The sequence below is a fragment of the Meriones unguiculatus genome, chromosome 21, assembly GCF_030254825.1.
Source record: "Meriones unguiculatus strain TT.TT164.6M chromosome 21, Bangor_MerUng_6.1, whole genome shotgun sequence".
Taxonomy (NCBI): Eukaryota; Metazoa; Chordata; class Mammalia; order Rodentia; family Muridae; genus Meriones; species Meriones unguiculatus.
The window spans coordinates 50,381,921-50,409,081 of record NC_083368.1 but is presented as its reverse complement, the minus strand read 5'-3'; the positions used below and the strand labels follow the sequence as shown (position 1 = coordinate 50,409,081).

At 40.6% G+C, this 27,161-nt stretch overlaps 1 protein-coding gene across 2 annotated transcripts in view; it reads right to left on the bottom strand.

The window, feature by feature from the left end:
• Positions 1–14,887: 14,887 nt before the first annotated feature.
• Positions 14,888–27,161, bottom strand: part of Cped1 (cadherin like and PC-esterase domain containing 1) — a 260,260-nt gene continuing 247,986 nt past the window's right edge. The window contains exons 22-23 of one of the 2 annotated variants that reach the window (XM_060373786.1): positions 23,946–24,098; positions 14,888–16,840 (exon numbers count right to left, since the gene is read on the bottom strand). In XM_060373786.1, the coding sequence (XP_060229769.1) occupies positions 16,616–16,840; positions 23,946–24,098 (378 nt within the window). In that variant the 3' untranslated portion in view covers positions 14,888–16,615. The remainder of the gene's footprint in view (positions 16,841–23,945; positions 24,099–27,161) is intronic. The other variant, XM_060373787.1, reaches the window with a different exon arrangement.

Sequence of the window (27,161 nt, the reverse complement as noted above, 5' to 3'; positions counted from 1 at the left end):
GTTTCCCTTCAGAGAAGAACAGGCCTCGAAGTGATACCAACCGAACATGGCATAACAAGATGCTATAACACTAGGCACAAACCCTCATATCCATACTGAGGCAACTCAGTAGAAGGAAAAGCATCCTGAGAACAGGCAAAAGAGTTACCCCAACTCTTAGGAGTCCCACAGGAATTCCACGGTAAACACCCACAGCATGTATGCAGAGGACCTAGCACAGACCCATGTGTGCTCTGGGATTCTCACTCCATTCTCTGTGAGCCCCATGAGTCCTGTTTAGTTGATTCTGTGGGCTGTGTTCTCCTGGTATCCTGACCCCCCCTGGTTCCTACAATCCTTCCTCTTCCTCTTCTGCCTAATTTTTGGGTGTGTGTCTGCTCCCATCAGCTGCCGGAAGAAGCATCTCTGATGATGGTTGGGCTAAGCAGCCATCTATGCTTATAGCAGAATACCGTTAGAATCATCATTTCATCATTTATTTATTAATTTGTTTGTTTTGCCAGTCATGTTCAGTTCTACTCTAGGTCTTTGAGCCATCCAGCTTTCTGTTCCTGGCCATCCAGGACCTGAAAAATGGTGAACTATGTCTGGGCAGGGTGAGGCCAGAGACAATAATGGTGGAGGTCCAGAGTTGTTCTGTTGTGCCAATTGAACTTTGGACATGGGCATAAAGGAGAAAGACTAATCAGACCATCTAGTAGATGGTTCCCACCAAAGTTTCCCTCGGGTTAGCTGGTGCTCTTTCAGAGACAGACAGACAAACACAAAAATCCTTGTAGTTTTATTCAGTAAAGCAAATGGTTAGAGGTCTTGTGCCTGTATGCTCCTTTAAGAAACGAACCATTTCATTCTGATTTTAAACTGTATTATCTTCTTTTATCATCATGTGTGTGCAAATCTTGATTTCTAATTGTTCCCATTAGAAATTCCTACACATTTATGTTTGTTTTGGGACAGGATCTTTTTTATCTTGTAGCTCTGATTGTGTTGGATCTTGATACATAGACCAGTGTGGCCTCGAACTCAAAGAGAGCCACCTGCCTCTGACTCCCTAGTTCTGAAAAACCCTCGATCCAAAATTTGTCCTGACTACAAGGTGTGCAGACTAAAAGACTGAGCACAGTTTGAGGAAATGGCCAGCCAATGACGGGCCCATCTTGAGGCCCACCGCATGGGAGAAACCCAACCCCTGACTATGGATGGTGCTCTGCTCTCCTTGCAGACAGGAACCTAGTGTAACTGTCATCTGAGAGACTTCATCCAGCAAGTAATGGAAACACATGCAGAGACCCACAGCCAAACATCAGGCAGAACTCAGCGAGTCTTGTAAGAGTTAGGGGAAGGATTGAGGGCATTGGAGGGGTCAAAGACAACACAAGAAGACCTACACAGCCAACTAACGTGGGTACATGGGAAGTCTTAGAGGACCGAATCACCAATGAAGAACATGCATGGAGGTCCCAGACCCTCTACACATATGAAGCCAATGGTCTGCTTGGTCCTCAAGTGGACCCCCTAACAATTGAAGTGGGGCTATCTTCTGACTTGGACTCGGTTGTCTCCCTCTAGATCCTGTTTCCCTAGCAGGGTTGCCTTGTTCTGACTCAGTGAAAGAAGAGACACTTAGGCCCAATGTGATTTGATGTGCCCAAGTGGGTTGTTGGGGGATGAAGGGGGTAATGCGGGAAGTAGGGAAAGGGTGGGACTGGAAAGAGAGGAGGGAGTGGGGTTGCAATCTGGATGTAAAATGGACAAACAAATAAATTAACAAAAAAGGTGTGTGCCATTATACCCAGCTAGAAATAACTACAATTTTAATGGCTCGCCAGAATACACATTCATACCATACTGTTCTGTATACCAGAAGTGTCTACCATGGATATCTGAGACTGGATTCCATCGGATGTTCTAGAAGAAAATCTGTTTCATTGCTACTTATGGCTTGTGATCCTCTCATCACATTAAACTGACCTCTTGTAGCATCTTCTCCCTAGACCATGACTGTACTCTTTCTTATTCTTAAGGAGCTCTCTGGCTATGTTAGAAATACATGGATCCAGAAAAATTTCCTCATTTTTAAGATCCTTAACCACATTTGTAAGATCCCTTGTGCCTAGTGAAGTAACTTATTCAGGGGTTCCCAGATAAGGACCTTGTAGGGGCTTACTGGCAGATTACCCAAAGACATAAGAACATTCTAGCACCCAGTGTCTATGGATAAGGTGCTGACAGATAGAATTCAGTTAAAAAATATTGAAAAGAGGGCATTCTGGACTATCTGTGAAGGTCCTGAATTCAATGCAAGCTACTTTATCAGGGACAGGAGAGAAGATACAGGCATAGAGCGGGGAAGGAATTCTTCTGAAGGCAAGGAGGGCAGTGTGCACTGATGCCAGGAGGAACCTCTGGAACCATGGGCAGTGAGATAGCAAGAGGGCATTTCTTCCCTAGACTATCTAGAGGCTCACAGCCCTGCTGGAACTTTGATTCCAGACGTTTGCCCTTCAGCACATATCTGCTATGACACTTGGGTCCATTTACTATACCAGCACTTGGAAACCAACACAGAGTAGCACATACCTGGGGCCAGGGGACATTACACTACCTAAAAGAATATATATATAAAAAAACTCTAAATTTTTTTATTTTTATTTATGCATATTTGTGTATGTCTCTGTGCACATGCGTGTGGGTGTCCACAGAGAACAGAAGAGTGGATCAGATCCCTGAGAACAGGATTTATGGGCAGCTGTCTACTGGTTGACATGGTACTGAAAACCAAATTTAGGTCCTATGAAAGAGCAGCAAGTATTCTTAAACACTGGACCATTTATACAGCTTTACTCTATGGATACATATGTATATATATGAATCCATATATATATATACATTTCCTTCCCTCTGCTTCTTCTAAGCTTCCCTTTTCTGCTGTTGCCTGTTTTGTTTGTATCATTTCAGAAGTTGCCTCGGATGCCTGGTAATCCTTGGTGCTTGATCATAATTAGCTCCGAGGGTGTAGTTAAACAATCAGCAGCTCTGAGTGTGTGGGTGGGGCGTGTGTTGACTTGGTCTTTTATTTTACCATGACCTTGATGATGAGTCATTTGTTGTGGCGATTCTCCAATGCCAGTATGTTTGTGCTTTGTCCCGTAGGCTAGTTAACTTCCCCAAAATAGAATATTGCAATCTCCTGTTTTGATGGCTAATGTTCATCAGTCTTGTGGGGGCAGAAGGCTTAGTAGGTATTTTTAATGAGTTAACTATAGTATCTGTGTTTCCACTGTGGTGTCCCTTCATCCTTACACTCTCCCATCTGCCAGAGCACAGGGCAAGCCTAGCTACAGCTTCTGTGCTGGGAAAAGCAAGTTAGGATCTAACTGCTTCCTGAGTTTTCAGTTCTTCCTTTTGTTTTTAGACCCATAGTTCTATTGATTTACAGGAATTGCGGTTCATCCCAGGTTTGGTTTTTGGAAATTCTGTGCCATGGTTTCTAGTGACTCGGGACTCCGCTCACCTGGCTCTGGTGACATAGTGAGCATTCAACTTCTAATTCTAGTTTTAAACTCATGTTACCTCTGCTTCGTTTGTTGTTCTTTTCTTTTAGACAAGTGTTCTTTAAAAATCAATTACTGTGTTTGTAGGAGACTTTTAAAAAAGATAAAAGTAAATATTTCTGGTCCTATATAACTACAAATTATACCATAAAGACACATACATATACACACACATGCACATAGATATCACACGTCTCTGTTACTGGTTAATTTAGTTAGTGCCAGGAAATCTTACATAGTGTTTCTAGTTTTAAATCAAAATTTTTCATTTTGTCATTTACCGTAAAGATCTAATTTTTGAAAGCTCTTCGTAATTCTTTGGAAGGTCTTGGCCACATTAGCACGTGTTCCTTATGTGGAAAGACTGGCCTATTTGGATGAGCACAAAGGAAAGTCGTTTGCTATCTCATGAGCAGAACTGTTCCTGTTGACATTTTTGTCTGTTTGTCTATGTTTCATCCAAAATACCATATCATAATACTGCTTTAGCATTCTACATTTTATTTAATATATGAAACGAAATCATTTTAAATTTTAATTTAAATGAAAATAAAAATTTTATTCAGTCTTGTGACTACATTAGCCAGTGGTTACAATTCTTTGGTAATTCTTGATCTCGTACTTTGAGCCACTTTTGTGAGTTTAGTGCTGCTCTTAGTAGGACTCCAACAAATGTAGAAGTTTGTTTGCAGTTGAGTATGTTTTTGGCCAATTGTAAAGCCTTGCACCAAGTAACTGTGTGTCAGTCACCAATAAACCATACGATCTATATGGGCAATTTACAGTCTAGGTGGGTAGTGGGAGTCTGGTTGCCTAGGGCTGTACAAGGACTGCCTGATGCCTGAGGACAGAGCTTTCAGAGTCTATCTCCTCTTGTTAGGCTCTGCACGGCGGTGCCTTTTTTTTTTTTTTTTTTGAGAGAGAGAAAAAATAGATTCTACTTAAAAGTCCTCAGGACGGCACCTCGTGGGCACAGTACACGTTCCCTGTGGCTGCATTCAGTCCATTTGCTCTGATCCCAACTCTACAGAAATGTCAGACTCTCTCATCTCAGCGACAGAGAGCACACAGGGAGTCCACACAGGTTTGAACCCGGGAATTCAGGGGAGACATGAAGTGTGTGGGGCCGTCGCTGCACGGGGAACACAGCCAGGCGGGACTCGGCTGTATCTGGAGGTCACATACCCTTCTCTGTAGCAGCTACATATGAACATCCCGTCGCTGTGATGAAGCACTTACTGTCTGGCGCGTGGTAATGACAGACAAAGTGAACAAGCAGTTCCAGGGTATGGAGTCACAGCTATCAGCACAGATGCTGTTGGAAATGTGTATTGACGATGAAAAAAATCTGAAAATGAATCTTTAGACATTAGTTTAGGGTTCCAGATGGATCATCTTTAGCGTGTAAAGTGATCGACAGTATTCTGGAAGAACAATGAGCCACGAAGGTTGTACCAAAACCTTAACAACAGTCACTGAAAGAGCTGTGGAACATAATGGCTTAAGTTAATGCCCTGGGGACACTCAAGCTAGAGTGAAGGACAGCTTCCATTACTGGAAATTGTGATGACTACAGTGAGCAAATAAACCGCACTGGGCTGAACTTATTCCTGATGCTGGAAACGTTATGACTCTGAAAACTAAGCTAAAAAGAGATTTAGCCCCTTTCAAAAGGGGCTTTTGAAAGCAGCACTAATCAAATTAGCTTGCATAAAGCACCACATTTTCTTCTTGTGACTACCCCTGTCCTCTCTCCGATTAAGAGAATCTTTGATTTTGTTGTCCCAGCAGTTATTTTATGGCTGTAAAACCAAACACACATCTGGAAAAGTAGGTTTCACTCTCCTTCTAAAGGCTTCATCCTTTGCTGCCTGGTTTTAGCAGAGCTTCTGAGATCTACACTCTGAGAGTTTGTGTAAATTCTACATCACTCTAGATAAGTGTTATCGTGATGCTAGCAGCCACTTTATTAGGGTTCTCAAGCCCCTTAGCCATTTTCTCTTTAACTGCTTTCTTCTCACATCTTTCCTCAAAAAGATTTGAAATCCTCTTAGAAATAGAATGTTGTCATCATGTTCTTCAACATTCCCGAATTCTTCTCTGCTGTCACCTGCTTTTTCTGTTTCTTTTTGTATTCTGATGAACAAAACAGGCTTATCTTCTCAACGGGGCTACTAGGAAGAGAGTGGATCTTCTGGAACCATGAAAACAGAGACAAGTTTTCCTATTGCTCATCTTATTTTATCATGTGGAAACCAGCATGGCATGTTTAGGTAACATGCATGCTCTCGATTGGCACAAAAAAGACAAAGGAGAAGTTTTATAGTTGGTTTTCAGGCCAGTGGATTACTGGAGATCAGAGGACTCCATGCACTTAAAAATCAAAAACCCAGTCAGAAATAGAACACACAGCCACATCCTTAACATTTTTCATTCAGTGGCTGTCCCAGGAAAGTGTTCTCTGTATTTGTTTTTGTTCATTCATGTCTTGATTCACTGGCAAAGTCATATAAATGATCTGTACTGGTATGTTTAGAAGTTCTAGGAGAAGACAGCTGTTGCTCTCCAATTGCTTGGGTAATTCCTTTCCTATCAGAGAGAAGCATGAGGCCTGGTGACTGAATGGAGGACAGAGGACACTGACTGCTGTGGATCGGTGAAATTAAGCCTAACGGTCATGAAGGGAGCTGGCATCTTATCCAGACTGCATCAAGAAGCAAAGTTCATTCGTATCCACTAAGTGATAAAGGACGGGTATAAGATTTTAATTGCACCAGCAGTTAGGCAGTGGCTGTTTCTGTGTGAACAGTGTTTCCTGTCCTTGGCAAGCCTCTCGGTCATCCCACTTGACTACACCCGTAGACAAGGAAGTAGGCTGCAGAGCCAAAGCTTCACAAAACAATGCACAACAGCAACTGGAGCAACAGAGCGGGCAAGCCCATGGCTTCTGTTAGTTCCCTGGCTGTCCTGACAGGGTTAAGTGCAAACCAAGGAGTAATGGGTATAGCCTGTTCGTCTCTGAAATCTTCAGTTCTCGGGGTAATCCGTACCTCTTTAGCCATTCTTCAAACTGAAAATTTGCCAAACCCTTCGCTCAACTGAGCTCGGCTCACAGAGGTGAACCTGGCACAGTTCAGCACGTGGCCACAGTGGCCCCGTGGCAGCCAACACCCTCTGCTTCTAGGTTCTTCCCCACCCCACCCCAGAGAAACCTTCCTTTCAACACGATTTCTTCAAAGTTAAATTCCACCCCAACCCTTTATCTGCTCTGTGAATTAATTTAGCCAAGTGCCGAAAGGAGAACAATGGGATTAAAATTTATTACAGGGAGAAGTGCCTGCTGATCTCTAACCAAGAACACGAGTCTCTTCAGATACTACAGGCTAACTTAAGTGGTTTCTATATTTGGGCGGATTTTGAATACAGAATCATGAGATACATTGTAGACACGGTGTGAAACCAGTCAGTCACAACTTTTTTAATTCCATATATAGCTGAGTATAAATAGTACAATTTTCAAGCTTTGCCATCTTCTTCATTCTTCCTACACTCATGCTCAAAAGGCACATATAATGACACTTGAAAGATAAATTACTAGAAATATATCTGTCAAGTTATCTTAGGAATAAATATACAAAAAAACCCTTTGTACTAAGCCACTGTTGTAAAAAAAAAATTATAAAATGGATGGGTGTAAAAGATTGAAGTAACTTTTGAAACTCTCCAGGAACAGGTGCCTTCTTACCTGTGTTTTCCAGTGTCAGTGTGATCTCTCCATCCATGCTGCTTTTAGTCCTCTAATTAAATTCAGCTGCATTGTTAATGTACTGTTGACATTAACTTGTATTTCATACACACAAGACTGGGAATACACATATGTTAACTTGAAACAGCTGCTTGCAAAATTACTACAATATGGACAGTTTTTGCCCATGGACCATTATGTCCTCCTACTCAAGCATGATTTGCAACCATGAGAACTTATTACCTATAAAATTAGATGAAAATTTATGACATAAAATGAATTTTGCTGCTACATTACTATCGCATTTTGTAAACATACAGTAGAAAAACAAAAGCCAGAAGAGATAGTTCCTTAGATCAGCAGTCATGACCCGCTGGCAAACACGTCAGAGGGGCAGATGCTGCTACCCTCCCTCACACTTTAAGATCCACTTAGCTGACCAGTCTGAGTGGGCTGTCAGCCTAGCGCCTCTCCCATCTCCTGTGATCCTGGTGTAAGAATGGCATTTGGGGGTAAGTTTTGTACTACCCTCTGCTGCTTTGAATGGTCCTAATTCTGACTAGCTGATAACCTGACATCTCAGAACCCAAATAATATTACTTTCCCTTCTTTTAAAACTTCAGTGTCTTTGCCTGGCCCTGAAATATGAAACCTGATTATTTATTTAGACCTGGGCATGGCTTCATCCAAGCCTTCCAAGTTTTAATAGGGGCAGAGTAGAGAAAGCATTCACTCCTGCTATGGTAAGCAGTGGGCAGGGGTGTGAAAAGGAGGAGGCCTGGAGCACTTCATGCCTGTGTAAGCCACAGTCCTTGTTCTGGCTCAGCATCCTCATTGGGTCTAGGCACTCAGCTTTTGTTTGATGTGTTCATCTTCTCAACCTACTGTCATAGCACAATGGAAACAAACAATTGGTACTTAGTTATGAGGGTTTCAAAGAGTGATGACATTGTTTCCAAAACAATGGGTTTTCTGTTTGGAGCACAATTTCTAACCCCAGGAAATGTTAGTGTTTGTTAGAGCACTCAGCCACTCATTTTTTTTTTAAAAATTATTTGTCCTTTCTACACTAAGTAAGTAATTTTTTAAATAATATGTAAAAATGAAAACATCACAAGAGTAAGCAAAAGAAGCCAGCTACCCCTTGTATGACTTTATTCGTACGAACATCCGGGCTAGGTAAATCCATAGAGAAAGCATGTCAGTGTTGCCTAAGTGTGGGGATAGAGGACAGGATGTGTGAGTATGATTCTCATGTTTCCTTTTGGAATGAGAGAACACTCTAAAGTTATATTACTGTGAGTAAGCCAATTATTTAGGTGTATTTAAATGCAAGATATAAGTGTATTTGCAACTCCAGAATTGTTTACTTTAAAAAGAGTAAACCTGGGAGAGATGGCTGAACAGTTAGGCATTCATACTGCTCTTTCAGAGGACCTGACTTTGGTTCCCAGCACCCACACGGGAGGCTCACAACTGCCTTTAATTCCAGCTCCAAGACATCCACAGGCACCCATGCTCAGACACACATAGACATACACACAACTGAACTTAAAATAAATCTTAAGAGAGAAAAATTTATGGCAAGAAAGTTATATCTTGATACTTGAAATAATAAGCAAAAAGTTATTGAATAATCAGATAATAACAGGAAACCCCACAAGACAACAGAAAAACCCTTTGTCCTTAGAGCTTACATTCTAGGGGAACATGCTTAAACAGACAAAAACACAGGCACTCGTGAGCAGAGAGAACTAACTCCTAGGCGCAAAGGAGAACAAAGAAAAGAATTTTCTTTTGCTTGGGATTTGGGAACTCAAAGAGAGTTCCATGAGAGGGTATAGAGAAAAGAGCATGGATAACAATATTTGTTCAGCCTGTGCCCTGTTTAAAACATTGTTCAGTGTAGAGATGTTAAGGTCAATTCTGAGCCTTGATGGACTCTGTTTATTGAGGCAGAATAAACCGATGTTGTTAGAGGTGGCATGAAACTAGGCTAGCAGGATGGCGCGCACACACACACACACACACACACACACACACACTCACACACACACAGAGAGAGAGAGAGAGAGAGAGAGAGAGAGAGAGAGAGAGAGAGAGGGAGGGAGGGAGGGAGAGAGGGAGGGAGGGAGAAAGAGTTACAGAGGGGCTTATATTTTAACAAAATGAGCTGCGTAATTGTGGCCTGGCCAAGTGCCTTCCACCCAACAGCATCTCACAGGATGCAGTTAGGCTGTTGTCACCACTTAGTCCTCATCCACCAATCTCCACACCTGGCAGTGGGGATCCGATGAGGTCAGAGGCACAGAGGAAGGCTGTGGACAAAAGAGCAAAGGTGTAACTTGAACCACTAGTGTTAGCACTGGATAGTTTCTTCAACAGCTCTGTGATTCATTTATTTTCAGGGGGTCACAAAGCTGACCTACCCTCTTCTTCCCTCAAGTTCTGTGGAGTTTCGAAAGGTGAGACCTCTGTGGCTCCGGTTTAGTATCTCTCAGTGTCTGCCTATCCTGGTGATTTGTAGCTGTTCTGTCACTTGTCACCTCTTAGGCGACATCTGGCAGACACTTCGCCAGCACATCCCTACAGGCTCTGCCACTGCTTGGCATAGACCTAGAATCACATTCTCTTCATGCTCAGACAAGCACCTGGCAAATGCATCCAGAGATACAGATAGAGTCTGTTATTCTAAAGGTTTTGTGTACTGTTGTAAATCAAAACCAAGAGGACTGTGTTAAGAATAATTTAATGGCAATAAGATGAATTGGTACTTTTACCTATTGCTCTGTGGATGTATATGGCCACATGCATATATGCTTTATGTTTTTATCACACATACACAATATGGATGTTTTTGTTTAAAATAATACATAATTACTTTTAAAAAGCTTTTATTTGATACAAGCTCTATCCAGATGCAAACCAGGGGAGGTCTGGCCTTGCCCCAATAGTTTAGGCTTTCTATCTGCAGAACAGAATAATGAGTCCATGATGGAGGTAAGGCATTTATTTTCACTGTATTTAGTAACAGTTTACTGGGGATGTCTGCCCAAAGATGCTTCCATTGGAAGATAAGTTGACTTCAAGGAAGACAATACTTCAAAGATAAAAAAACACAACTTAAGCCAATTGCCCATTGGAGATTGTCTATTCTTCTGGGAGCAGGAACCTGAGATGCAGGTTAGCTTAGTTTCATCTCATATTCTATAAATAATTCATGGAAGATGTCAATTTATTCATAAGGTAGGTGGCCAAGAACAAGTTCTGGGTGTTTGCCAACAACGTGGCCCTGAATACTCCATCCGATTGGAAGGATCCTGTTCTTGGCATGAGAAACTTGTGGTGACGGTTGGATCCACACCCTTTAAAAAACATGCCACTGTTTTTGCATAGATAATGTGAAGGTTGAAATGAATATCCTGGTGAGGCGTGTGTGAACTGGTTTTCCCCAGTGGGCATGCACACAGGGTGGAAATCAGAGGATCCGAATCGGTGCCATTTGATGACTAAACTCACTTTAGGCTACAAAGGTCTTGTTTCAGTTCCACTCATACTATTCTTAACGCAGAGCAAATTTTATGTTATAAAGAGTAGCCGCAGATAATCCCATGTTCTGCCAATTATGTGGGCAGTGATTTTAAACAAAGGGTCATAAATTCTCTTTATGATACTGTAAAGCTGGAGGGCCCATTAAGCATAAACTTCAGGTTACATGTAATTAAGTCAAGGGGGAGAATGTAAAAATATAAGCTTTAAGATAAATCTTGTGTTACATAGTAGATGCACACAGAGAAATGCTGTATAACTTCCATCTAGAAGGCGAAGGTGGAGATGAAGAGGGATTGGGATTGCCCTGGAGGAATGACCTCTTGCCTGGGGTCTGGGGATCCAGTTTGATGGGAAATGAGCTGTCATTTCAGGCTCCCCAGACAAAGACCATATGAGTAATCAGCACATTTTCTACTTTTCTTATTAAATGATATGCAATTAAAAGCACATTGGCTTGCTATTTGGTTGGTTTGAGTTACAGAGTTTGGCTCAATAAACACATAAAATGACTATTTATGCTTTTACTTTATGGGTTATGGGGCCTTGCAGAATGACTTACACACTAGGGAGAAGGTTTGAAAAGGTGTCTACCATTTGTCAAGGCCTCTAGAAGGTGCTTATGATCTGAGTCATTTCCCAGACCTCCCGAGGCCTGAACAAGGCCTGGCTCCCTTCCTTTCAACCTTGCATTGAGTGTGATAGTCCTTAGGGACTAGCCTGGGCTACACTTGGTTCAGTATTGGCATTGTGCACCACCCTCTCCTATCACATACCTACTGACAGGGATCTTACCTGCTCAGGTCTCTAGTTATTAAGGTAAAAATGGGCTGGAAACCAAACAAGCTTTTATATTTAGGAGAACCATGCACACACACCTACCCAGAATGGTGCTCATTTTATTTTAAGGTCCTTTTTTCTTTCTTTCTTTCTTTCCTTCTTTCTTTCTTTCTTTCTTTCTTTCTTTCTTTCTTTCTTTCTTTCTTTCTTTCTTTCTTTCCTTCCTTCCTTCCTTCCTTCCTTCCTTCCTTCCTTCTTTCTTTCTTCCTTCCTTCCTGCCTTTTTGCCAAATATAGTGTCCTAACCTTATAACCTTAGCACTTTGGAGTCTAAGAGTGGAAGATTAACAGTTCAAGGCCAGTCTAGGCTAAAGAGGGAGAACCTGTCTCAAAACAAGCAAACAGAATTTATTTTCTAAGATCAATTAATGTTCTAATGTTAAAACATGTAAATTATGGACCCGATATGAATACGAGGCTTTTAGAAAATTAGAATATTGGTCTTAATCTCAGACTGAAGTGAAAATAAAATTCTATAAGATTTCAACCCATCAACTTTTTATTATAAAAAGAAAGTGGAACTACAACTGAAGGTTGTATCTGCAGTCTGAATCACATGCCATCACCATTTATACACATTTGATTAAAACTTCATCAAGTTGATGCACTGTGCCCATCAACCATATAAGAAGAAAAAAAAACACTACATAGTTGAGAATCAACTGAATACATTTTAAAATGTATGAAACCCTCTTACTTCCAGATGTGTATGTGATCACAATCTATTATAATTACTTTGCTTTAATTGTGTCTAGGCATTCTTATGGAGACTTACTGAATTACTTTTTTTATGCAACAAAAGAATGCATTTTTTATTGCCTGCAACAAAATGTATTGTGGATGATATACATAAATCAGTCCAGTAGGGCAAAAACCTTGGTTTGAAATAGGAAATGTCTAAATTGAAATATTTTCCTAGCTGTATTACATGATGTTAGAAAAAAAGGCTTTTACAAAGTAAATGAAAACAGTTCTTTGCAGAAGCTAGAGACTTGGGTATGTTTTTTCTAAGTGTAGCTATGCTGTTCTTTCAGTTAGAGTTAAGAAATTATGTTGACTTACATTGTAAGTAGGTTTACAGATTACCCCTGATAAATTGTAAAAGTGGACAGATTGTGTATTAATGAGTGTGCTGAGGCTCAGTGATCTGTGATTCACAAAATAAATTCTTTAAATTTCAGTGAACATAAAGAAAAGAAGATTATGGTGTTAGGAAGATGGTTTGTATTGGCAAGGGGAAAGTGAGTCTGGTCATCCGCACACCGTGAGAGAATCATCAGAGGAATATGGAAGTTGATAGTCGCAGTTATTGCACAATAAAAAGGCCCTCAGATCATACGAAACCTTCGAAGCTTTGCCAAACACAGTCCAGTTTACAGGCATGCACAGAATCCTCTTGTCTTAAGCAGGTCTTTGAGGGGGCAGTTCTTACAACTTCTAGATGCACTCCTTAAGCTGCAAAGATAGATTAAAAATGACTTCCCTTCCAAGAGCAATCAAAATTATTTGAGATTTAAATGCATGTAAAAATTGCTGCCAGGAATGATGATTCATGACTGTAATCCCAACATTCATTAGGAAGATCGTGAGTTCCAGACATGGGTTGGCTTACATAGTGAGCCCCTGTCTCAAAAAACAAGCAAGCCAAGAAGAAAACAACAGTGAAAGTCAAAATACCACTTGCAGAGCTCTTATTCCTTGATCCAGTCAGAATGGTAGGATCTGGGTATGGCTGGTTTGTGTTGTGATGCATGCTTTTTTAAGTTAATGATACATTTGTTTGTTTTAACCGAAATGTCACTACTATAGGTTTTGGTGATTTTCTTATATTTTTGTTTTACCGTTTACTTAAATGAAGAACAATGCTTGCTGTCAGCTGGGCCCCAGCTTTCATAACAGTACATGCCTTTTCTTTCCTTCCACACCAAAGCTTTAGACTGATGAAAAAAACTCCATTGGATAGTGTAATTTTAGAGCCCCCTCCTTTTTATATTTCTTTTGGTGTTTTTCAGTGAATGGAACTGAAGGGAGAAACTAAAAATGTAGGGTGCCATTGATATTTATTTTCTTCCTTATTTCCACTGGGATTCTTTCCTGTAAGTTCTCCCAGTGCTTTAGAGTGAGATCTGGTCTTCTCTGGGGAAGACTTCTGGACATAAAGGAAACTCGTCTAAAGAAGTTTTGATGACTCCAATGCAAGCCAGCCCAGCAAGAAAAGATGAGTTTCCTCTCTCATCTCTATAGGGTTCTTCTTGGCTACAGGTAAAAAGAACACTGCACATTTCACACAGACAAGACACACACACACACACACACACACACACGGCTCCACATACAAACGTACACACACATTTCTACACATGCGCACACCCTGTCACCCTCACACAGTGTCAACAAAGCCGCTTGGAAATGTTTGCACAGTTATTCTTGACTTTTCATATTGTAAATATATATATTTTAAGTTTAGTTTAGATTGGATGCTGATCAACCCTTACTCAAAACAATACACTTCCTGTAACTAACTTTCACACTTAAAAAGTGTTTTTAAAGGCCTACTCCTATTTCTCCCCCGCTCAAATTAAAACATTCTAAAATAGAGAAGTATGTTTGTGAAGGCACACATCCATATTTATTTACCCAGGTCAAAATACAGTTCCTTCAGTTAAGAGGTGACTGGCACAGTCACCAGAACTTCAGTGCCCCCTGTCACAGACATAAAAAGAAATACTTATCGCTACCCTGTGTTCAAAAGCAGAAAGTTCATCCCAGTGCGTTATTGAGACAATGCCAGAGCTGAAGAGACAATGTGGTCAGGCCTGCTGATCACACTAGACCCTACACCTTTCCCAAATCGGTCGGCTTCTGTGTGGTTGTATAACTCGAGTAGACAGAAGGATAAGGGGCTCGAGAGATGGCTCAGCAGTTAGGAACACTTGTCTGAGCAGAGGACTGTGGCTCGGTTCTCCGCATTGACACGGTGGCTCTGAATCCTCCATAGCTCCAGGTCCAGGGAATCTAATGCTCTCTTCTGACCTTGAGGAGCACCATGCACTCACATTGTGCACATAACGATACATACATGTGGACAGAACATGTATGAGTTCTATACATAAACATGTACTCCATATACCTAAAGTAAAATGAATAAATCTGAAAAGTTTTTGAGAGAGGGAAGGTAAAGGACACTCTCGGAAGGCAGATTATTACCAGTTAGACATTTATTGATCAGACATGGGTGGTGAAGAGGAAGACGCCAGACTAGCTGGGGTCGGAGGGTTCTCCCGGTTATGCCGACAGGGAGTCGGGAAGCCAGCGCTAACTGTGACACCCCTGGAGTGTACGCAATGCATTAAAACGTGAGGGAGCAATGGCGACAATCGCTAACATCTTCCGTCCTGGAAGAACAACTGAAGATTTAAGCACAGTGTTTGTATACAGATATTAAAGACATTTCATAGTTAGGTTAATTCCGTACTGATGTTCAAAAAAATCCATTTCTAAATGCATATGTTGTTTATATCAAGTGGTATTTGCGCTTAAATATAATTTAATATAGTTAAATATAAATTCATGTTTATGTTCTTATAAAAATATATATAAAAATAGAGTATTTGAAGGAAGTGAATATTCATTCTAAATAATTGATGGGTCAATAGATCAAAATAGTTTCATTTTTTATGGCAATGAACTTGAGGTATTTGTACATTTAATAATCTCAGCTCCATACTGAGTATATCCTCAGCTTCCTCTCCTCACCCCCAAAACCATCCTTTAGAACCCGCTATAGCAGTGAGAAGTTATCTCACAGCAAACTATTTGTATAATAAGAAAATTTACCATCTCGTACCTAAAAAGACACAAGAGAAAGTTTTCAAAGCTAGAATTAGGGTTGTTTCATACTTATGCCACAGTTTTCACAAGATACTTGTATGCTTACTCTAATTTGAATTAAACATATTTGTTCAAAGAAGAATACAGATCCTAGCCACACGGTGCTATCTGAGGACACATGGGAAATGTTTTATGCTTAGGCATTTGAGAACCCTCGATCTTTTGCAACATATCTGAAATGCCACCGTCTCCCTAAATCAGATAGGTCTGTAGGGCAGGTGAACGCGTCTTCAGCATCCACAAACATAGCAAAGTAACAGGAGGGGAAGTTTGTCTGGCTCCACACTTTAAAATTATGTGTGTTGTCAGACTATGCACCCCGTCTAAACTCACAGACATTTGGGGTAGGGGATGTTTGTGGATCACACAGGATCGTAGACTCGAGTATGATACTGCTTTTCATCACTCACTCACAGAGAATCCCTTTGGATTCCCCCGTAAAGAATCACTCCTGTTCATTCCCTGCCATTACAACATTTTAAAAGACTAAGAAGAAATAGTTTTCACCTGCATTAAATCCACAAAGCTCAAACCACCATAAATACCCATTTTCTTCGGGTAGAGACCTTAAGTGTTACCCTTCCTTACACATGGAATGTAGCTGCTTCTTTCACTTTTTTTTTTTTTTTTTACATTAGTGAACCTTTGGTGTGGGTAGCCCACAAACAGCATTACCCTATCCCCACGATGTTACATTTCTGCACTTCCGTTTTTTGTTGCAATCCAATACCTAGTCTGGTCCACATGGTCCTACTTACTGATCACATTTCAAGTGATCATCTTCTAGCTCTGTCCTTTGGCCTGAAACTAACAGATGCTCAAGGTCACTTTTGACTGTGTACATTTATATTTAAAAAAACAAACAAACAAACAAACAAACAGGTGTCACTACTCTTTTGTAAGCTGTGTGCTTTGCTGTGTGAGCTTGCACTGGTGAGCGTCCAGTGATTGCAAAGTACATGTGAGGCACATTTGGTACTCAGACCGTTGTCCAGGTGAGGTGAATGACTTATCTCTAACTCTGACGTCACTCTCTGTCACGGAGCCTGTGCAGATTTCTGGCTCGCACACATCCTGCTGAGCAGGATTTCAGAGCAAACCTGATTTATTGGACCTCTGACATGATACGGTGAATGAACATTTGGGACAGCATTTTGTCGTTGCAGTTTGCTTTGACTGCTGAAGTATTTCCCCACAATGTGGTTCTTGGATCTTTTCATCTTGATGATATGGTGCTCTCTGGATAACTTTGATTTCACTACCTGTAAATAAAGAACAAGAGATTAGAGGTGCAAAAACCGCAAATAGCTGAACACCACATACAGCAATATGACCAACAGTCTCATGCTTGCACTACGCTGCTGCCGCACAGATGATGCCTAAAGGGCAAGATACGATTTACATAAATATGAACTACTGTGACCTGTGTTTCAAAGAAGACCAAAGCCAAAGTTACAATTCCTGTTGCTTTTCAAAGCTTGAGTCTTCTAAGTGTGACGTAGGAACTGTTCCGTGTGATGCCTTTGCCACTCTGTGTGTGTGTGTGTGTGTGTGTGTGTGTGTGTGTGACTGTGCCTTCATTTCAAATGTTCTTTTGAATAGATGGTATTACAGAGCATTCACGGTGCCTAAAAAGCCTACGATCAAGCTTCCCTTGAATCTTTTTTCTTATTTCAGCCACTCAGATCTCTCTCTCTCTCTCTTTCTCTTCATGTTACCGTTTTTCTATGATTCACAGCTACTTTGTACATACCTGTCTCATACACACATAACGCTACAGTTTGGTTTATGTTTCCAATTTGCAAAACATTGTCCTGGTGGGAGCCTAAATCACTATCTTCTGCCTCTGAGCCAACAGAACTCAGGGTGTTAAAACTGAAGGTTTGGCAGAAGTGAAGTAGAAACCAAGACAGAAGCTGGAGAAGGGATGAGTCCCTGGGAAGTCACACAAGAAAGAGAAAGGAAAGAAAATACTAGTGATGATGTTTGGAAATAAGAACTTCATCTTGTTCATCATGCACACGTAACACAGTTTTTTTTTTTTCTGTCTGTGTTCTTGAGACACAGAAAAGTACTCACTGATGGGAGTAAATTATGTCACATAGATTTTTCCTTATTCTTTTAGGTGTAATTTAATTATTAAGGTACATATCATTTGATCCCATAAAAGGGAATGCAATGAAAATATGTCCTGAAAACAAAACAGGATATTTGGGGAAAAACCCACATAATTGGGAAAAAATATGATAGTTACACACTTTAAATAAACAAATTATTTTAGAATAATAAAACAAAAACTTTGTGAAGATCTGTAACAAAATATTAAGAGTGATTTCAGCATAAGGATTCTATATGGGTTTAATTTGTTCTATTAACTTTTATCTTGACTTAAAAAAAACAACCAATGTGCATGATTTTAAGACAATGAAAAAAATAGAATTTGGGGAAAAGTGTTTCAGTAGTGTATTATAAAACCAGTAGCCCTTGTTAAACCATTGGATGTCATTGTTTTCTTTCTTTCTTTCTTTCTTTCTTTCTTTCTTTCTTTCTTTCTTTCTTTCTTTCTTTCTTCCTTCCTTCCTTCCTTCCTTCCTTCCTTCCTTCCTTCCCTTTTTCTTTCTTTAATTTTACATGGATTTATTTATCTTTAAATTAAAAAATTATTTAAGTATAGTTACTTTACATCCCAAGGGTGTCCTCTCCCTCTTCTCCTCCTAGTCTCCCCTCCTCCTTTTTCCCTCTTTCCCTCTTCTTTTTTTCCTCCAGAAAAGGAGAGCTCCCTCATCAACCCTCCCTAATTACATCAGGACTGAGCATATCCTCATCCCCTGAGGCCAGGCAAGGCAATCTGCCAGGGGGAAGTGATTCAAAAGCAGGCAGGAGAATCCATATTAGAACTCTCCCATACCTCCAATAGCCAGGCAACCCCCATAAAGACCAAGCTGCCCATCAGGCACATGTGTGCAGGGACCCTAGGTCCAGACCATGCACACTCTTTAGTTGATGTCTCAGTCTCTGAAAGACCCCATGGGACTGGGTGAGTTGTCACTGTTGGTCTTCTTGTGGGATTCCTGTCCCCTCTGGGTCCTTCCATCTTTCTCCCAAAACTTCCACGAGATCCCCAGAGCTCTGCCCCATGCTTGGCTGCAAGATCCAGCATCTGTCTTAATCCGTTACGGTACATTTACACAATGTTATACTACTCAGCTGTTAAAAATAAGGAAACCATGAAATTTGTAGGCAAATGGACAGAAATAGAAAAGATCAACCCAGAACCAGAAAGACACACATAGTATGTACTCACTTATAAGCTATCCTTGCAGATGGAAGCCTAACATGACTGTCATCTGGGAGGCTCCGTCCAACAGCAGATAGAGACAGATGCTGGGACTTGCAGTGAATTGCTTTCTATGAGAGCAGTCACCACGAGAATATGCCTTTTCTTCTCTCAGACCCTTAGATCAGGTGACTTGTGAAGGACAGTGAAAGCATCCAGTTGTGGCAAAGAATTGCTGTGGATTGTGATTTGGAGCTCAGCTTGCCATTAAGCTTGGGCTGACATTCTGGATCCCAAGAGTGAAGTTCCTGAATGTCCTTCTACCTGAAGGTGTGTGTATCAGATCTCCAGTATGGCAGGCCTGAGAGGGTACCGACGCTTCCTGAAGATCTTTTGTATTTTAAAGGGGATTGCCCTCAATGTTAGTGAACAACATTCTAGAAGCTTACCTGAAGAGACATTGAAGCATAAATATGGCATTCAGCCTTCAAATAATATCATCCCACTGTTCTGCAGCCAAAATAAAGGCAATTTTAAGATATGATACCTTAAGTTTGGTTTCTGCAGTTGCCATGATAGTCTGTGTGCTAATTACATGCCAAATGAAAGCAAGTCCATATCAGAACACACAGGGCTATACTGCTTTAACCATTGTTTTAATGCTTGGGGCTGATGTATTTGCTACTCTTAAGTGAGGTATGTAGGTAGGATATCCAAGAATTTGTGCGTCAGTACATTCTCTGAGATAGGTTTCCCGTAAAGTAAGTGTCAATGTTTTACCAGGTTCCAATGGGAAACTTGATAATTTATCTATGATTTTAGAGAGCTTAAGTTGATCTTGGAGAAAGGGAGATGAGATGATGGCTTTGCCCAGCAGTTGCTGAAGGCCAGGCTAGCTAATATTCCTGAATTACCAGTGCTCCTGTTAGATGCTGTTGGAAATAGACTCCGGTGACTTGGCCTCCACACTTGCCTCACTTTGCTTTGATTTTTGAAAGCTATTTTTAGACAATAATAAGAGATTGTGTTTCCAAACTCCTTTTTAAAGTCACTGTTGATTTGATACTGAATCCTGAATGCCAACAAATAAGGAGAATTATTTCCATTTTGATTTACCAAAATATATGTCGAGATACAAAATGTCCCTGAAAACTGCTATTTTGAATCAAGTCCATTTAAAAACCCTGTAATGTGTCACAGCACTAGCACACGCAATTTACTCCAGGATGGAAAAACGCTTCAACGTTAGAAAGTATTTCTTTACAGGAGATTACCAGAGCATTACGTAGGAATATATATATATTCATTTACTCTGAAAACCCAAATGAGCCTACTGGAAATGATCATGTGTTCTAAAGCTGATGTTTAAAAATGATAAAGCTTCTCCATAGCTTATCAATAATTAAGAAAGTTATTTAGAGGGCATTCCCTACAACGCCACATAACCAAGTTCGACAATGATCCTACTGGCTGCAGGTGGAGAATCCATCACATGGTTAGTGAGGCACAAGGATACGTGGTCAAATAAAGAGATCAACCATGTTGGGGCTTCGCGGTTGGTGAAAGCTCACTGGGCAATTGAAGGATGCACGGCAGATTTGAAAATACACCTTAAGAATCAACATAGGAAAATAACCATGATCACTTGAGAACCAAAGGTCCTGGAGGTTGAGAGTGGGCTTTCTGAGTGAGCTGTTCTTCATGAATATGAATGAAGTCTACCTCAAAACTGAACGTGACTCAAGTCATCCTTGCCAAAATCTAAGCCTTCTTTGTTAGAAGCTTTGCTTCCTTCTTTTTCCCACACAGTCTTCTCCACTGTGTGTGTATGTGTGTGTGTGTGCAATGATGGTGAGCCTCATCTTTCCGTGTGTGTGTGTGTGTGTGTGTGTGTGTGTGTGTGTTCTTATGGCTGAACCTAGGGCCTGGTGCATGCTAAGCACTCAGGGCCATTGAGCTATAGCCACAGCCACGTTCATCTGTGTTCTCTGCATCCCTCCCTGTCCTTCAGAAACATGCCTCTTCTGTCCAGCCTTCCTTCTGCTCCTCACAGATCCGTGCCAGCTGGGAATATCTTCCCCTCATGCCTTTATAGTGGAACATCTAGGGACCCATTCTAATCTCATCTGCATCCTGATTGTCAGCAGGATATTTATACATAAGAGTTGATAAGCCATTCATCTTGGAATCAGAGTCTCTCAGGAGCAGGAGGGAGACATGGGCCGAGGGCTTCAGTTACACCGAGCCTTTGTAACACACTGACGGGTACACATTCTGGCTAGGCTGCACAGTTTACCAGGGCTGCAAAGTCTTGTGGGAAGAAAGTCCTAAGCTGTACTTTTTATTTGCCTGCAGATGCTGTTCATTGCGACTTATCAACAAGCTGGTGGTCTGTGTGGAATAACTCAGGGACCACCGAGGATACTGAGTGGCTTGTCCCAAAGTCCAAGTCACCCTGTCTCACTTCCAGGAGTTGGAGCTCATCATGAGTGTGTGGGGTCATCCTGAGATTTGCGGTGCAGCATACTGAACTGAATGTATCTGTGGGTCTCTCTTGCCCATTTTCAGAGGCCGGAGGTCGAAATGCTGTGTTTGGGACAGAAACAGGCATTGATCATGCTCAGTGTTTGTTAAACTGCCGAGTACCTTTTAACTTGCATTATTATGTTTCTGCCTACATTAAGATAGAACATTTCTTTACGGAAAGTAACCTTAAGTGCTATGTTTTCTGGAACTTGATTGTAAAATTTGGGCTCAAGGGTCCTGCAAGATGGCTCAGTGGGCAGAGATGCTTGCCACCAAGCCTGACAAGCTGAGTTAGATTCTCCAGAACCCACGTAAAGGAAGGATAAAGTTGTCTTCTGTCTGTGTCCTTTGATACACATGTGCACATGCACATCTAAATAAAATAAAAAATAAAGATGTAATGGAGATCATTGAATTATATACATCTAGAAATATAGGTTAATAGCTGAAACGTATCCAATATTCAATACTGACATGGAAAGAACAGTGCTTATTCTTCAGATTAAAAAGCATTTCATACATTTTCATTGTTACCTAAACTTTTTATGGAGAAATAAAGAAATTCTAAATTGCTCTCAGTATTATATACATTTATATAACAACAACAGTTATATAAATGTTGACAGCCCAACACTTTTAAATAAATAGGATTAAAATCAAGAATATAGTTTAAAATGGAGCTATGTACCACATTGCACATATCTAATATATATAGAGAAGAGTTTTATTTTTAATTATACTTATTCAAACTCTCAGAGTGAACAAGAATTTATGTAATCCTTTTGCAATGAAAAAGAAAAGGAGAAATAAAATCAGGTAGCATTTCACATATAAGTACTTTATTACTGCCCTCTCTGTGTAATACCCATCTCTCTGAGTTCTCTGCGCTAGAAAACACATGGAAGAATTCAGATATGGTCCCTACCCTCAAGGGGACTATATAAAGACACATGTCTAAGATACTTGAAGTGGGAACAAGAATGAAGGGACTTCAAAGACATTGTCTGGGACTAGATCTACAAGGTCAGGCACCATGTTGTTCCCGTGTAATGAAGAGTTCCTGAGTACATTAAGGAAACTTGGTGCTAATTTATGATAGGCATGAGAATCTCTTTACATGCCTATTAGTTCTTTGAACTTGTTTGTGAAAGTTAGCATCCAGCCCTCAAGCTGCTACCTGTGTCTAGATGCCAAAATATCATCTTGTTTTACTTCCAGGTTCTAAAGTGGAGAAAAAGTAATTTAGACATATTTTTTTTAAAGGGCTGGAAATATTATGCCAAAAAAGATGTTTGATACCTGTATAATAAAAAGCTCCTTCCCTTTGATGCTGTGTGGAACCCAGCCAATTTGGGATCCTCCCAAAGAATCAGAGGACCACTGAGGTTGCTAAAATCCAACGGATGTGTCAAGTGTAGTGCAGCTTTGAAAGAGAAGAGCTAGTGGCCCAGATGTTAAGTTGCCTTTAAGCAATGACAATAAACAGTATAAATAAGCTGCCCGGGACCAATTAATAAATACTAAGCTATACACCCAAACACTGCTCTACAGTGAGCCACAGAGGAAGTGACCCCTGAAAAGTAGGCATGCCTACATAGTAAGGAGGGGATCCATTATGTGTTGTTAATAATGATGGTTAACGGCAGATACATATATGACTCGGCAAATGTTTGAAGTATTTACCTAGGAGTACTAAACAACAAACCTCTCGCCCCTTTTAATCCAAAGTGGGCCTTTTTACCTATTTGCTTGACCTATTTTGTAAATTTTCTGTTGTGAATTATATTTTAACTTAGTAAGATATGGAGGACAATTGGTCTCATAAAACATGATAGCCTATTAATGTGATAGCATTTTTCGGTATAATAAAGTCTTATTGTTTATCATGTCTTATAATAAAGATTTATCACAGCAAAGATCTAGGTTAGAATATGATGCACACAGGTATGGTCTTCCAACTTTATTTTCAAGCAAAAATTACAGTCTATCAATAGTGATTGATATGTCAATATGCTAACTGCAGTACTTAGGATAATTTGAGAGTGGAAACCAGTGTGATGAGCAGATAAAACTCCATAGGTGATCAGCTGCCTGATGCCTGAGAATGTAGGGAGAACAGAGATTTTATTCTTTGCAGCCCATAAGTAAATTTTACCTTTCCATAGATTTAAAAAGAAAAATATGTTGAGATACCTCTCACTTTGCAATTGTATGTTTTTATTTCTATGTAAATAAAAATGTGGTCATAGAGGTATTTTAGAATGCGTAGAAATGCCACATTTCAACTTGGCTAGTTTTGACCCACAACTTTCGTTAAGACTTTCCAAACAAACAAAAAATCATTTTAAGTTACACCACAAAATAAGCATTGCAACTTTAACTGTTAAGCTTGGGCAATTTCAACACTGAAAATTGATTTCGCATAAACGTTCATCAGAATGAATGTCTTGCCATGGCAATTAATAGCTACATCTGAAATAACTTTGAATTTTCCAAAAGCCGGTACCAAGAGGGCAGGCTCGCCGAACTGGAAGCACATCAGGAGATACGGGACAAGCAAATACCTTTTGTAAAACTGATCTCGACCTGAATAATCTCCAGGGAACTTCTGATGTGGTTCCAGGTTCAGAGAAGAAAATAGGAAACAATTTGCTCGGTGCGAGTGTTCCAGAACTGCCCTGGACTGGCTGAGGGGATGCTCTGGCTGCAAACGATGACTGTGGATGAAAAGCAACGAGGTGACCTGATCGCTCTCCAAGGCTGTAAAGCCTGTGGTTGACCGTAGGAAATACACTGTCATCTTATAAGAAAAGCATACACTGCCGAAGTGCTGTTTGTTTATAAAGTCACTTGGCATGCCAGCTAATCTCATCAGCACGGCTAGCTGGGACCGAAGACTAAGGATCCACAGAAATGGGATCAAACCAAAGCAACACAAGACAGCTAGAAGCTCGTATTTCCAATTTTTGATTCGATTTCAGGATATCACACAGTTTTGGCAGGTAATAAGGCATGCTTTTCTTTCCCTTCTCCACAAATATTCAGTTACGGCACCTTCAAGAAGCTGTATCAATTCAAGCGACTCTAAGGTCCAAATGAGACAAAGATGGTGAGGATTAGGCCACAACATAACACTTTTTTTTTGTCCTATTTGGGGCTTTCCAGATTCTCAGTGAACACACTGTCCCTCCATCATACACCTCCATCATAACCCCCTTTCTCTGAGAGCTTAACCAATGGCCCAGTGGTTCTCAACCTTCCTAAAGCTGCAACCATTTAATACAGTTCCTCATACTGTGGCAACGTCCAGCTTTAAAATTATTCCATTGCCACTCCATAGCTGTAATTTTGCTACTGTTAAGAACCATACTGTAAATATCTTATAATTCTGATAGTTTTAGTCAATCCGTGTGTAAAAGTCATGGGATCGTGGCCCACAGGTTGAGAATCACTGCCGTGGGTTCTCAGCTTTGGCTCTGGGAACAAAATGTGCTCTGAAATGAGCAGTTTGATCATGCGGGGTTCTGGGTTTGCCTTGAAACACCGTGAAGCTTCCCAGTGACTCCGACCTTAGATCAAGTCTCCCCTTAGTCTCATCGATTGTAAGCTCAGTTCCCACTTTATTCTAGTTCTGCACATCTCTTTTGACGTTAACTCTTAGGTGTTTGTTTCATCTCTCTTGAACTTAAAAGTTATACTTAGGAATAAGGCGTCTGCCTGGGAAGGGTATCTCAGGCCTATAATTCTAGCACATGGGAGGCTGATACAGGAGGATCACCCATCACAAATGATCCCAGTTTGGAGTATATAATGAGTTCTAGAAAAACCTAGGCTACAGGGAGATTCAAACACAAAGAAAAAACAAACAAACAAACAAACAAAAAACAAGCAAAGCAAAGCAAAGGCACGCAAACTGTCACTCAGAGATGCTTTGTGTGATCAATGCTTTCAACTGCTAGCTTCCCTGTATGGATCTGGTCTGACAACAACACCGGTTTTTTTTAAGGGAGCTCATTTCTCCTCAGGAGATCTTTGCAGCCTTGTTCTGGTTTCTGCACTCCAGGAGGTCTGGGATCAGGTTTAAGAGCCCTCTCCCATCAGGTATCAACTGTACCTTCATTTTCTCTTTCAAGCCCAAGGATTAAATTGTTCCTTACTACATTTGTGCTTCCAGTTTTGACTCTGTAGCTCACCTGTGAGATGCTATAAACCTGATGCTGATTCTTGTCTTCATGGACCTGGAGAAAGGACCTAGCAGCTGACCAGGTTGGCATCAATATCTGGCTGTGAAGACACAGACAATCCGTGGGTTCCTATTGGTATCCCTCTTCCCTAGGCATCTGGAGTAGTTTTCTTGAGGAGTTATTTGGGTGATGTAAATACCTTTATGTTTCTAGAGTCTTTTTCACAGGAATTCAAGTAAAAGAGAAAAGAAATGATTGTATACCTCTCACTGTTAGCCTGAACCTCATGTCTGAAGTGAGGCCTCCTCACTATACCTGCTCTCCCACTATCTGGAGTGGGCTGTGAACAGTTGTTCTGAGTCTAAAGCAGAGCACACAAGAGAACAAGGTTGTAAAAAATAAGTAAATCAAGGCTTGCTGTAGTCGGGGTGGTCGACATTTTCCCACATCTGGTCTCTGTGCCATTCCCAGTGCTGTTCTGTGGTAGAGCCTTGGGATGGTTCACGGTGTCTATAGGACATAGGAATCCAGGGAGGAAGCTGCCATTTGCAATGGGAAGTAAATAGTGGTTACTGGTTGCAATGATGATACTTTGGCTCTGATTTGTTGATTCATTCTTTAGAGTAAGATAGAAAGTGCTTAAGAATTAAGGATGTTTTAGTTTTTTCATTGAGCAGATATGAAGGACTTTCTAAGAAGTGCCATCTCTGAGAAACTGATCAGACCCTTTAAGTTATATTTGTTACTAAATGTGTAAATAAGTTTATTCACAAGTTTGTGAAATAAAAAGAAAATATGCTTTTGTGTTCCAAAGAGTTTGGAAAAACTATATCAAACTAACCTAATTAACTAATTAATTTTAATAAATTAATTGGTGAGGTAGTCCTTCTCCCTTTGTTGTTTTTCTTAACATACAAGGCCTCTGAAATCCCATTTTCCCATTTGTTATATCTTCACAATTGATGGTCCCATCATTCCTGCCACCAGTATCCACCAGTGTCAGCTAGGACCTTCTGACTGCCAAAACAGTGAAGATTCTGAAGTTTTTTTTATCTGAAGTGAAGTGTCTGCCACATTTGACATTTTTGGTTTCGTCTTGATAATTTTGTTCTCTTGCTTTTCAGGGCGCTATTCCTGGGACTGTACGAATAGTTCTGCCTCTAAAAGTTCATGCTCTAAATTGACATGATCATGTTTGCCCAAGCTTTTCCTGATCTATTTTTGTGGCTTTAACTATTGCCTATTTTCTGAAGACTCCCGATCCTCCCTCCAGTCTCAACCTGCCCCTTGAGCTTCTTCATACCTGTGGATCCAACTGCCCGCTCAGAACACCACCTGGATGTCCTACAGGCATCTCCAAAGCAACATGTTGAAAACTGAACTCGTCATCTTTTCCCTAAGCGGATGCCTTTTCAGTTCTTTGTCTCACATGCTGTCTCAGCTTTCTAATCAGTCATGCAAGTTAGGAATCCCCTTTGATTCTTCCCACTCCTTCATTCCACAGATAAAACCTACAGATTATGCTCCTTAAAAATAGCTTGTGTTTGCTGTCCACTTCTGTCTTATGCTTGCTGCTTCTGCCCTGTCTGTAGTAGC